General features: G+C 33.3%; 1 protein-coding gene across 1 annotated transcript; it reads left to right on the top strand.

The window, feature by feature from the left end:
• Positions 1-3,323: 3,323 nt before the first annotated feature.
• LOC137954941 (uncharacterized mitochondrial protein AtMg00810-like) lies at positions 3,324-4,507 on the top strand. Its single transcript, XM_068801834.1, has 4 exons — positions 3,324-3,393; positions 3,472-3,540; positions 3,746-3,819; positions 3,878-4,507. The coding sequence occupies exons 1-4, from the start codon at positions 3,324-3,326 to the stop codon at positions 4,505-4,507; spliced, it is 843 nt and encodes a 280-aa protein (XP_068657935.1).
• The last annotated feature ends 10,032 nt before the right edge of the window (positions 4,508-14,539 follow it).

Raw genomic sequence — 14,539 nt, 5'->3', positions numbered from 1 at the left:
ACAAAAATTTAAAATATAAATAGAGAAAATTCATTCACACACCACAAACGAACACTAAAGGTTTGTTGTCCAAAGTTTGGGAAATTTCAGTAGTTCAACCCTAATGGCTTGGAAAGAGATTTCTAATTGATCCTAACATGTTTTAAATATGAATATGCAGGCTTGAAACATGTTAAAGATGCAAATGACCCGTGGGTCCAAACCATTTAAAGTGAACAACAAATGCTCATTAAATTCTCAAGTGTACGTGCGGTAGGATATTTACCTGAGTCAAACAAGCAATGATTTTGCCCATTTACACAAAGTTGACCTAACAATCATAGATGATTGTAAAGTGATTTATCGTTCAATCATTCGTAACGGCCTGTATTTTTGTAAGAAATGACTTATGGATTGGGAGTCAACACTTAGTTAAAAATCCCCCGCCTCCCCCTTTTTCCCGATGATTGCAAAACCTAAAATATAAAAACTAAAAGAGTTTATAGTCCCTATAAGTAACGATGACCTTTTGTAATTATCACTCTCTTCTTTTCTGAATTTTCTTTCCATTTTAGATGTATTCTTTTTATTAAAACAAAACTATGTCTTCACATATACCGAGTTGATTGAATTAGTGCTACTTGGTTTTTTGAAGAATAGCCTATCATGGCTGATGAAAATATGAATATCAAAGGTGATATACTGAGAATCACCACCATACCCTTATGTGGGGTATCAAATTTTATGAGTTGGTCCACCTCGATTAGGATGTTTCTCATAACCAAAGACCTACTTGGTCACCTCAGTACCTGAGGACCACCTGTTGATGAAGATGAAATTTTTTATATGAAATGGTTGAAGCATGATACTTTGGTCATTGGTTGGCTAATAAATAGCATGGAAGAACATGACTCTAGTAATGTTATTCATCTTGACACTACTAAACAGATTTTGGAGACATGTACTAAACTATATTCATGCCCTGATACACTGCATAGACCCTATGATATTCTCCATAGAATGTTGAATACTAAACAAGGAGAAAATATTCATGAGTACTTGGCACGGTTTGGAGGCTTTCTTCTAGAGTGGAAGTTAGCTCAGCCCTCCACCACTAATATTTCTATCCAAGACAAACAAAAGGAAGCATTAATTACTGCTATTTGTCTTGCAAATATTAAACCTCATCTTGAGATTGCCAAGAGTCAACTGTTGAGTGCTTCTGCTGTCCCAAAGTTTGATGATGTGTGTGCAACATTACTTCGTATTCCAGCCACTTCTTCCTCTACTACTGATGTATCATCCGCTATGTATTCAGATTATAGATGATCATCCTCTGACCGCGGCCGAGGCCGAGGAAGAGGTTATAGATGGGGCAGAGGAAGACGTGGAAGGACTAGTACTAGCAGAGCAGATGATATTAAATGTACTCATTGTAAATTTCCTGGCCACACTATAGACCAGTGTCGTTACAGGGCATGCACTTACTGTGGGAAATATGGCCACTATAAAGAAATATGCTATAAAGCTAATGACAAGTCAGAATTGGCAAGGGCTAATCAAGCCCCTATGAGTGATGCACAAGAAGACCATCCCACAACATCAAGTGCATAGAAAAATATCACTGATGAAGAGTATGAACTATTTCAGAAAATGAAGACCATGCTAGGTTCTTCTCCTAGTTCCTCTGCTACTATTGCAGCCATTACGGCTTCAGGTATGCTATTTGCCTCATCTTCATCCTGGATAATTGATTTAGGAGCCTCCGAGCATCTTACAGGTAACGAAACTTTATTACATTCTCTATCTCCGAGTCTTTCACACAAGTTTGTTACCATAGCTGATGGTTCTCAAACCAAAGTCCAAGGAAAATGTTCTAATTCTATCACCCCATCACTTCTACTCACTGACATTCTTTTTGTTCCTAGTTTTCCTTTGAACTTACTATTTGTTAGTCAGGTTAAAAAATATTTTAATTGCTCGGTCACCTTCTCACCTACTTCATGTGTTTTTCAGGATCTTATAAAGAAGCAGGTGATTGGTGGAGGCCATGAACAAGGGGGTTTTACTACTTGGATGTGCCAAAGATCAACATGGTGTCTACTACTGAGACTGAGACACAATTATAGCACAATCAGTTGGGACATCCTTCTATATAGTCTCTTCATCCTATGTTTCCATCTCTTAAGATCAGGTCAGAATTCAGTTGTGAGGCGTGTCAGTTAAGTAAACATCAAAGGAGTACATACTCCCCTCGTCCAGAAGTCAAAAGTGACACTTCTTTTTAGTTGATTTATACTGATGTTTTGAGGCCTTTGAGTGTCTCTAATATTTCTCAAGCCAAATATTTTATTACTTTTATTGATGATTTCACTCGCACAAGTTGGTTGTTTATTTTTCCAAAGCGTTCTGAGATACCATCCATTTTTAAGTCATTTTATGCTATGGTACTCACACAATTTGGTCAGAAGATAAAAATCCTCCAGTCTAATAATGCCAAAGAGTATATTTCAAAAGACCTTGACTCATTTTGTCATGAAAATGGCATTATCCATCAGACATCATGTGCCTACCCTCCTCAACGAAACGGAGTAGCCGAACGAAAAAATCGTCATATTCTTGAGGAAGCTCGAGGTCTTTTATATGCCATGAAAGTTCCATACTTTTATTGGCCCCATGATGTCCTTATAGTGTGTTTTCTTTTAAATCGTCTACCGTCTACCGTTCTTGGAAATAAATCTCCCTACTCTAAACTTTTACCACATGATGACCCATTTGTATTACCATTCAAAGTCTTCAGTTGTCAATGTTTTGTTCATAATTATTTGCCTAGACACAACAAACTTGATCCTAAATCTATCAATTGTATTTTTTTGGGATACTCTCACACACAAAAGGGTTATGTTTGTTATAGTCCTTCTTTGCAACACTTATTTGTGTCCAAGGATGTAACATTTTTTGAAGACTCCTCAAATTATTCTGATAGCACTCCTCCTCGTATGTCATAAGTAACAAGTTCTCCTCTACCGATTGTGCCTCATGATACAGAGATTGTTCAGCCCCCAAATCTAGTAACCAATACCACACCTGCTGAATTATCAGATATACCAGAGGTAAGTCCGTCATGACTAGTCATATTTGGTCCTCAATTTGATACTCGTCCTATTGCTATACGAAAGGAACCTTGATCATGCACTCAACCTTCTACTTCTCATCTTATTTCCAATTTTGTGTCTCATCATCGCCTCTCATCTTTATGTTGTCAGTTTCTTTCTTCTATTTCCTCCATATTTGTTCCACAGTCATATCAGGAGACTCTACAACATCCAGGGTGGAAGGCAACAATGGATGAAGAAATGAAGGCACTCAATGATAATGACACATGGTCACTGGTTCCTCTACCTAAACCCGTTGGTTTCAAATGGTTTTATACAGTAAAACATAATCCGAATGGAACTATTGCATGACTAAAGGCTTGACTGGTTGCAAAAGGTTACACTCAATGCTATGGTATTGATTATGATGAAACATTCTCTCCAATGGCAAAATTGACCTCGATACGTATATTATTATCTTTGGCAGCCAATTCATCATGGCCAATATATTAACTGGATGTTAAAAATGCATTTCTCAATGGTGATATCAAAGAAGAGATTTATTTGCAACAACCACTTGGATATGTGGTTGAGGGAGAGTTTGTATGTCGCCTTAAAAAATCTTTACATGGACTAAAGCAATCCCCATGGGCATGGTTTGAGAAATTTAGTCAAGCCATCATATGGGCAGGTTTTTATAGATGCTCTACAGATTACTCAGTATTATTTGAGAACACAACGAGAGGTAAGGTGATTGTAGCTGTTTATGTTGATGATATTATTTAACTGGGACTGACTCTTAGGGCATTCAAAAAATAAAAGAAAGAATATGTGCTGAATTCAAGCCGAAGGATCTTGGATTACTGAAATATTTTTTGGGTATTGAGGTCTTACAATCCAAACATGAGATTGTTCAATCCCAAAGAAAATATGCACTTGATCTAATAGAAGAAACATGGATGATGGGATGCAAACCGATAGACACTCCTATGGATGCAAATACAAAATTATGTGGAGGCACTGGAGAAGATTTAGATATTGGTAAATATAAAAGGTTAGTGCGACGACTTATTTACCTCTGTGTAACAACGCCAAATATTTCTTACGCAGTAAGTGTGGTAAGTCAGTACATGCACAAGCCACAACTCAGTCATTGGCAAGCACTTGAGAGGATACTACGTTATTTGAAAGGAGCTTCTGGAAGGGGACTCCTCTACAAAAATCATGGTCATTTCAACATCGAGGGATTCTTGGATGCAGGTTGGGCTGGATCCCTAGATGATAGAAAATCTACTTCGGGATTTTACACGATGGTTGGAGGAAATCTGGTTACATGGAAAAGCAGAAAACAAAGTGTAGTAGCATGGTCAAGTGCGGAACCAGAATATAGAGCCATGGCAGAACTCTTATGGGTAAGATCTCTTCTCACTTAATTGGGATTCTATAAAGAAGCTCCAATGGATCTATACTGTAATAATCAACCAGCAATACATATTACATCAAATCCTATCTTCCATGAGAGGACAAAGCATATTGAGGTAGATTGCCATTTTATACGAGAAAAATTCCAAGCTAGTCTCTTATCTCTGAAGCACATATCATCACAAAACCTAGTTGCTGACATTCTCACCAAACCGGTCACTCACAAGATTATGTCTACCATATGCAGCAAGCTGGACGTTTATGATGTCTTCTCACCCCCAGCTTGAGGGGGAGTGTTAGAATGTGGGACCCACCATGGTGCTCTAGCTAGTGGGACCCACCATGAGAACATGGGAGATCAAGAAGAGTCCTAGAGGATGTGGGACACCAAGAAGAGTCCTCACCCAAAGCAAGCACGAGTTAAGGGATTAAGAAGCACAAACTGAATTGAGTTAGAAGACTTGAAGATCAAGTGGGACCCACAAATATCTCACGAGCTGGAACTCTTATCAAGGTGAGCTGCGAGATCATGAGGGGCCCACAAGGATAAGGCTACGAGCTGGCTTATCCATTATATTCATGTAAATAATGAAGGACTCCTAGTTCAACTCAAGTTACTCTTCTTGTAGTTTAGTTTGAATAGACTTATATTAAAGAGTTAGAGTTGAAATGTAATTAGGATTGAATGACAAGTTGTATAAGGACTCTACCTCTTCCTCTACTATAAATAGAGGTGTTGTAATTCAGAATTAATCAAGTCACACATTCAATCCTGAGTTGGTTTCTCTCTCTCTCTCTCTTTGCTTGGTGCAACCTCTTCTTCCCCTTTTTTTTCTTCTCTCTACCCGAGAGCTTTCCGTCCCTTTTTCTCTTTTTCCTTCTTTCCCATGTTCAGAATCATGGAAAAGGGATCCTAAATTCAACAAACACAAAATTTTTCTTGTCCAAGTTTGGAAAATTCTACAAGTTCAACCCTAATGGCTTGGAAAAAGATTTCAAATTGATCCGAACATGTTTTAAACATGGATATGCATGCTTGAAACATGTTATAGAAGCAAATGATCTGTGGATCCAAACCTTTTAAAGCGAACAACAAATGCTCATTAAATTCTCAAGTGAACGTGTTGTGGGATATTTACTCGAGTCAAACAAGCCATGATTTTGCCCATTTACAAAAAACTGACTTAACAATCATTGATGATCGTAAAGTGATTTATGATCAATCATGCATAACAGGCTATATTTTTGTAAGAAATGACTTATGGATTGGGAGTCAACACTCAGTTAAAAATCCCCCGCCTCCCCCTTTTTCCCAATGATTGCAAAATCTAATATATAAAAACTAAAAGAGTTTACAATCCCTAAAAGTTATGGAGACTTTTTGAAATTATCTCTATCTACATTTGTGCATTTCCATTCCTTTTTAGATGTATACTTGTTTCTTAAATAAAAACTTTGAGTTTTCACTTTCCATTTATCTCGTCAAAACAAAAGATTAAAAGTCAAATAGATCACAAAAAATGAAAATTTTAGAGTTTATGTACGAAAAAAATAAAAAACAATAAAAAATGTCAGTTAAGAAAATTTATACACACACCACAAACGAACACAAAAGTTTTGTTGTCCAAGTTCTTGAAATTTTAATTGTTAAACCCTAATGGCATGTAAACAGATTTCTAATTGATCTTAAAATGTTTTAAATATGGATATGCATGCTTGAAACATGTTAAAGATACAAATGACCTACGGATTCAAACCTTTTAAAGCGAACAAATAATGCTCATTAAATTTTCAAGTGAACGTGCGGTGGAATATTTACCTGAGTCAAACAAACCATGATTTTGCCCATTTACAAGAAAGCTGACCTACCAATCATAGATGATTGCAAAGTAATTTATTGGTCAATCATGCATAACGGGCTATATTTTTGTAAGAAATGACTTATGGATTGGGAGTCAACACTCGGTAAAAAATCTCCCGCCTCCCCATTTTTCCCGATAATTGGAAAACCTAATATTTAAAAATTAAAAGAGTTTACAATCCCTAAAAGTTTCAGAGACTTTTTGCAAATATCTCTCTACATTTATCCATTTCCTTTCCATTTTAGATGTATACTTTTTTCTTAAATCAAAACTTTGAGTTTTCACTTTCCATTTATCTCGTAAACAAAAAGATTAAAGGCAAATAGATCATAGCAAAAAGAAAAATTTAGATTTTAAGTATAAAATATTTTTCAAAAAATAACAAATATAAGTAAAGAAAATTTATTCATTCACCACAAATGAACACAAAAGTTTGGTTTTCCAAGTTTGGGAAATTCCACTAGTTCAACCCTAATGACTTTGAAAAAGATTTCTAATTGATCCTAACATGTTTTAAATATGGATATGCATGCTTGAAACATGTTAAAGTTTCAAATAATATGTGGATCAAAACCTTCTAAAGCTGACAACAAATGCTCATTACATTCTCAAGTGAACGTGCGGTAGGATATTTACCCGAGTCAAACAAGCCATGATTTTGCCCATTTACAAAAAGCTGACCTAACAACCATTGATTATTGTAAAGTGAGTTATCGGTCAATCATGTGTAACGGGCTATATTTTTTTAAGAAATGACTTATAGATTGGGAGTCAAAACTCAGATAAACATCCCCAACCTTCCCCTTTTTCTCGACGATTGCAAGACCTAATATATAAAAAATAAAAGATTTTAAAATCCCTAAAAGTTACTAAGACTTTTTGGAATTATCTCTCTCTACATTTGTGCATTATCATTCCATTTTAGTTGTATAATTTTTTCTTAAGTCAAAACTTTGAGTTTTCACTTTCCATTTATCTCGTAAACAAAAAAATTAAAGGCAAATCGATCACAACAAAATGAAAATTTTAGAGTTTATGTATGGAAAAAATTAAAAACAATAACAAATGTAAGTAAATAAAATTTATTTACAAACCACTAACGAACACAAAAGTTTTGTTGTCCAAGTTGGGGAAATTCCACTAGTTGAACCCTAATGGCAAGGAAAGAGATTTCTAATTGATCTTAACATGTTTTAAATATGGATATGAGAGCTTGAGACATGTTAAAGATGCAAATAACCTGTGGATCCAAACCTTTTATAGAGAAAAAAAATGCTCATTAAATTCTCAAGTGAATGTGCTGTGGGATATTTATCCGAGTCAAACTATCCATGATTTTGCCCATTTACAAAAAAGCTGACCTAACAATCCTAGATGATTGAAAAGTGATCTAACGGTCAGTCATGCGTAATGGGCTACAATTTTCTTACAAACGACTGATGGATTAGGAGTCAACACTCAGTTAAAATGCTCCCCACTCCCTTTTTCCCAAAGATTGAAAAACCTAATATATAAAAACTAATAGAACTTACAATCCCTAAAAGTTACGGAGTCTTTTTGAAATTATCTCTCTCTACATTTGTGCATTTCAATTCCATTTTAGAAGTAGACTTTTTTCTTAAATCAAAACTTTGAGTTTTCACTTTCCATTTGTCTCGTAATCAAAAAGATTAAAGGCAAATAGATCACAACAAAATCTAAATTTTATAGTTTATGTATGGAAAAAATTAATATGAATAATTTATTCACTCACCACAAATGAACACAAAAGTTTTGTTGTTTGAGTTTGGGAAATTCCACTAGTTCAACCCTAATGTCTTGGAAAGATATTTCTAATTGATCCTAACATGTTTTAAATATGGATATGAAGGCTTGAAACATGTTAAAGATCCAAATGACCGTTGGAACCAAACCTTTTTAAGCGAACAACATATGCTCACTAAATTTTCAAGTGAACCTGCGGTTGGATATTTAGCCGAGTCAAACAAGCCATGATTTTTCCCATTTAAAAAAACTGACCTAACAATCATAGATGATTGTAAAGTGATTTATCAGTCAATCATGCGTAACTAGCTATATTTTTCTAAGAAATGACTTATGGATTGGGAGTCAACACTCAATTAAAAGTCCCCCGCCTCCCCTTTTTCCCGATGATTGCTAAACCAAATATATAAAAACTAAAAGAGTTTACAATCCATAGAAGTCACGGAGACTTTTTGGAATTATCCCTCTCTACATTTTTGCATTTCAAATCCTTTTTAGATGTATACTTTTTTCTTAAATCAAAACTTTGAATTTTCACTTTCAAGTTATCTCGTAAAAAATAGATTAAAGGCAAATAGATCACAAAAAAATGAAAATTTTAGAGTTTATGTATGGAAAAAATTATAAACAATAAAAAATGTAAGTAAAGAAAATTTATTCATATACCACAAATGAACACAAAAGTTTTGTTGTCCATTTTTGGGAAATTCCACTTGTTCCACCCTGAAAGAGATTTTTAAGTGATCCTAACATGTTTTAAATATAAATATGCATGCCTGAAACACGTTAAAGATGCAAATGACCTGTGGATCCAAACCTTTTTGAAGCGAACAACAAATACTCATCAAATTCTCAAGTGAACGAGTGGTGGGATATTTACCCGAGTCCAAAAAGCCATGATTTTGACCATTTACAAAAAACTGACCTAACAATCATAGATGATTTTCAAGTGATTTATCGGTCAATCACGTATAATAAGCTAAATTTTTGCAAGAAATGACTTATGGATTGGTAGTCAACACTCTGTTAAAAATCCCCCGCCTCTCTCTTTTTCCAGATGATTGCAAAACCAAATATATAAAAACTAAAAGAGTTTACAATCCCTAAAAGTCACAGAGACTTTTTGCAATTATCTCTCTGTACATTTGTGCATTTCCATTCCATTTTATTTGTATAAGTTTTTCTTAAATCAAAACATTGAGTTTTCACTTTCCATTTATCTCGTGCAAAAAATATTAAAGGCAAATAGAACACAACAAAATGAAAATTTTAGAGTTTATGTTTGGAAAAAATAAAACACAATAACAAATGTAAGTAAAGAAAATTTATTCACACACCTCAAATAAACACAAAAGTTTTGTTTTCCAGGTTCTAGAAATTACACTAGTTCAAACCTAATGGCTTGGAAAGAGATTTCTAATTGATCCTATCATGTTTAAAATGTGGATATGCATGTTTGAAACATGTTAAAGACACAAATGACCAATGGATCCAAACCTTCTAAAGCAAACAACAAATGCTCATTAAATTCTCTAGTGAACATGCAGAGGGATATTTACCCAAGTCAAACAACCCATGATTTTGCCCATTTAAAAAAATCTGACCTAATAATCATAGATGATTGTAAAGTGATTTATCGGTCAATCATGCGTAACGGTATATATTTTTTTAAACAATGACTTATGCATCGGGAGTCTACACTCAGTGAAAATTCCCCTGCCACCCACTTTTTCTCGATGATTGTAAAACCTAATATTTTAAAACTAAAAGAGTTTGCAATCCCAAAAGTTCTGGAGAATTTTTGGAATTATCTCTCTCTACATTTGTGCAATTCCATTCCATTTTAGATGTATACTTTTTTCTTAAATCAAAACTTTGAGTTTTCACTTTGAAATTATAGCGTAAAAAGAAAGATTAAAGGAAAATAGATCACAACAAAATGAAAATTTTAGAGTTTATGTAAGGAAAAAATTAATAAAAATAAAATATGTCAGTAAAGAAATTTTATTCACACACCACAAACGAACACAAGTTTTGTTGTCCAACTTTGGGAAATTCCACTAGTTGAACCCTAATGGCTTGGAAAGAGATTTCTAATTGATCCTAACATATTTTAAATATGGATATGCATACTTGAAACATGTTAAAGATGCAAATGACCTGTGGATCGATACCTTTTTAAGCAAACAACAAATGCTCTCTAAACTTTCAAGTGAATGTTGGTGGGATTTTCACCCAAGTGAAACAAGCCATGATTTTTCCCATTTACAAAAAGCTTACCTAACAATCATAGATGATTGTAAAGTGATTGATCAATGAATCATGCGTAATAGGCTATAGTATTGTAAGAAATGACTTATGGATTGGGAGTCAACACTCAGTTAGAAATCCTTCGCCTCCCCCTTTTCCCAATGATTGCAAAACCTAATATATAAAAACTAAAAGAGTTTACAGTCCCTAAAAGTTATGGAGACTTTTTGGAATTATCTCTCTCTACATTTGTGCATTTCCATTCAATTTTAGATGTATACCTTTTTCTTCAATCAAAACTTTGAGTTTTCACTTTCCATTTATCTTGTAAACAAATAGATTAAATGCAAATAAATCAAAACAAAATGAAAATTTTAGATTTTATGTATGGAAAAAAAAGAAAAATGATAACAAATGTAAGTAAAGAAAATTTATTCACACACAACAAACAAACACAAAAGTTTTGTTGTAAAAGTTTGGGAAATTCCACTAGTTCAACCCTAATGGCATGGAAAGAGATTTCTAATTGATCCTAACATGTTTTAAATATGGATATGCATGGTTGAAACATGTAAAAGATGCACATGACCTGTGGCTCAAAACTTTTTTAAGTGAACAAAATATGCTCATTAAATTCTCAAGTTAAACGTGCGGTAGGATAATTACCCGAGTGAAACAAGCCATGATTTTGCCCACATACAAACAGCTGACCTAACTATCATAGATGATTGTAAAGTGATTTATCGGTCAATCATGCGTAACGGGCTATATTTTTGTTAGAAATAACTTATGGATTGGGAGTCAACACTCAGTGAAAAACCCCCCGCCTACCCCTTTTTCCCAATGATTGTGAAACCTAATATATAAAAACTAAAAAAGTTTACAATCCCTAAAAGTTACGAAGATTTTTTGAAATTATCTCTCTCTACATTTGTGCAATTCCATTCCATTTTAGATGTATACTTTTTTCTTAAATCAAAACTTTGAGTTTTCACTTTCCAATTATCGCGTAAAAAAAGATTAAAGGAAAATAGATCACAACAAAATGAAAATTTTAGAGTTTATGTAAGGAAAAAATTAATAAAAATAAAAAATGTCAGTAAAGAAATTTTATTCACACACCACAAACGAACACAAGTTTTGCTGTCCAACTTTGGGAAATTCCACTAGTTGAACCCTAATGGCTTGAAAAGTGATTTCTAATTGATCCTAACATGTTTTAAATATGGATATGCATACTTGAAACATGTTAAAGATGCAAATGACCTGTGGATCCATACCTTTTTAAGTAAACAACAAATGCTCGCTAAACTTTCAAGTGAATGTTGTTGGGATTTTCACCCAAGTGAAACAAGCCATGATTTTTCCCATTTACAAAAAGCTTACCTAACAATCATAGATGATTGTAAAGTGATTGATCAATGAATCATGCGTAACAGGCTATAGTTTTGTAAGAAATGACTTATGAATTGGGAGTCAACACTCAGTTAAAAATCCTTCGCCTCCCCCTTTTCCCAATGATTGCAAAACCTCATATATAAAAACTAAAAGAGTTTACAGTCCCTAAAAGTTATGGAGACTTTTTTGAATTATCTCTCTCTACATTTGTACATTTCCATTCAATTTTAGATGTATACCTTTTTCTTCAATCAAAACTTTGAGTTTTCACTTTCCATTTATCTTGTAAACAGATAGATTAAATGCAAATAAATCACAACAAAATGAAAATTTTAGAGTTTATGTATGGAAAAAAAAAGAAAAATGATAACAAATGTAAGTAAAGAAAATTTATTCACACACAACAAACAAACACAAAAGTTTTGTTGTAAAAGTTTGGGAAATTCCACTAGTTCAACCCTAATGGCTTGGAAAGAGATTTCTAATTGATCCTAACATGTTTTAAATATGGATATGCGTGGTTGAAACATGTAAAAGATGCAAATGACCTGTGGCTCCAAATTTTTTTAAGTGAACAAAAAATGCTCATTAAATTCTCAAGTTAAACGTGCGGTGGGATAATTACACGAGTGAAACAAGCCATGATTTTGCCCACATACAAAAAGCTGACCTAACAATCATAGATGATTTTAAAGTGATTTATCGGTCAATCATGCGTAACGGGCTATATTTTTGTAAGAAATAACTTATGGATTGGGAGTCAACACTCAGTGAAACCCCCCCCCCCCGCCTACCCCTTTTTCCCAATGATTGTGAAACCTAATATATAACAACTAAAAAAGTTTACAATCCCTAAAAGTTATAGAGACTTTTTGGAATTATCTCTCTCTTCATTTTTTCATTTTCATTCCATTTTAGATGTTTACTTTTTTAAAAAAATCAAAACTTTGAGTTTTCGTTTCCAGTTATCTCGTAAAGAAAAAAATTAAAGGCAAATAGATCAAAACAAAATAAAAATTTTGAATTTATGTATGGAAAAACTAAAAACAATAACAAATGTAAGTAAATGAAATTTATTCACCCACGAAAAACGAACACAAAAGTTTTGTTGTCCAAGTTTGGGAAATTCGACTTGTTCAACCATAATGGCTTGGTAAGAGATTGCTAATAGATACTAATATGTTTTAAATAAGGATATGCATGCTTGAAACATGTAAAAGAAACAAATAACCTGTAGATCCAAACCTTTTTAAGCGTACAAATAATGCATATTAAATTCTCAAGTGAAAGTGCGGTGGGATATTTACCTAAGTCAAACAAGCCATGATTTTGCCCATTTACACAAAGCTTACCTAACAATCTTAGATGATTGTAAAGTGATTTATCAGGTAATCATGTGTAACGGGCAATATTTTGGTAAGAATTGACTTATGGATTTGGAGTCAACACTCAGTTAAAAATCCCTCTCCTTCCCCTTTTTCCAGATGATTGCAAAACCTTATATATAAAAACTTAAAGAGTTTACAATCACTAAAACTTTCGGAGACTCTTTGGAATTATCTCTCTCTACATTTTTGAATTTCCTTTCCACTTTAGATGTATACTTTTTTCTTAAATAAAAAATTTGAGTTTTAACTTTCAATTTATCTCGTAAACAAAAAGATTAAAGGCAAATAGATCACAAAAAACAAAGAAAATTTTAGAGTTTATGTATGGGAAAATTTAAAAACAATAACAAATGTAACTAAAGAAAATTTCTACACACTCCACAAACGAAGAAAAAAGCATTGTTGTCAAAGTTTGGGAAATTCCACTAGTTCAACCCTAATGGCTTGGAAAGAGATTTCTAATTGATCCTAACATGTTTTAAATATGGATATGCATGCTTGAAATATGTTAAAGACGCAAATAACTAGTGGATCCAAACCTTTTAAACCGAACAACCAATGCTCATTAAATTCTCAACTGAATGTATAGGGGGATATTTACCCGAGTCAAACAAGCCATGATTTTTCCCATTTACAAAAAGATGAGCTAAAAATCATAAAGGATTGTAAAGTAATTTATCGGTCAATCATGCGTAACGAGCTATGTTTTTTTCAGAAATGACTTATCGATTGGGAGTCAACACTCAGATAAAAATTCCTTGCCTCCTCTTTTTTCCTGATGATTCCAAAAGCTAATATATAAAAACTAAAAGAGTTTACAATCCATAAAAGCTATTGTGAATATATGGAATTATCTCTCTCTACATTTTGTGCATTTCCATTCCATTTTAAATGTATACTTTTTTCTTAAATCAAAACTTTGAGTTTTTCACTTTTTATTTATCTCATAAAAAAAAGATTAAAGGCAAATAGATCAAAACAAAATGAAAATTTTAGATTTAATGTACGGAAAAAATTAAAAACAATAACAAATGTAAGTAAAGAAAATTTATTCACACACCACAAATGAACCCAAAAGTTTTGTTGTCCAAGTTTGGGAAATTCCACTAGTTCAACCCTAATGGGTTGGAAAGAGATTTCTAATTGATCCTTTCATGTTTTAAATCTGGATTTGCATGCTTGAAACATGTTAACTATGCAAATGAACTTTGGACCAAAACCTTTTTAAGCGAACAACAAATGCTCATTAAATTCTCAAGTGAACGTGCGGTGGGATATTTATCCGAGTCAAACAAGCCATGATTTTGCCCGTTTACAAAAAGTTGACCAAACAATCATAGATGATTGTAAAGTGATTAACGGGCTATATTTTTGTAAGAAA

Source organism: Aristolochia californica, unplaced genomic scaffold, assembly GCF_029961685.1.
Source record: "Aristolochia californica isolate CCGP_79_NKW_82.1479 unplaced genomic scaffold, dmAriCali1.0.hap1 SCAF_2, whole genome shotgun sequence".
Lineage (NCBI taxonomy): Eukaryota > Viridiplantae > Streptophyta > Magnoliopsida > Piperales > Aristolochiaceae > Aristolochia > Aristolochia californica.
The sequence above is the reverse complement of the archived record's forward strand: the minus strand, read 5'-3'. Positions and strand labels throughout refer to the sequence as shown.

Coding starts and splice junctions, on each gene's coding strand:
- LOC137954941 (XM_068801834.1), top strand. CDS start 3,324: ATGGATGAAGAAATGAAGGCACTCAATGATAATGACACATGGTCACTG. Junction 3,541..3,745: donor GGCAAAATTGACCTCGATAC/GTATATTATTAT, acceptor TGAGAAATTTAG/TCAAGCCATCATATGGGCAG. Junction 3,820..3,877: donor ATTTGAGAACACAACGAGAG/GTAAGGTGATTG, acceptor ACTGACTCTTAG/GGCATTCAAAAAATAAAAGA.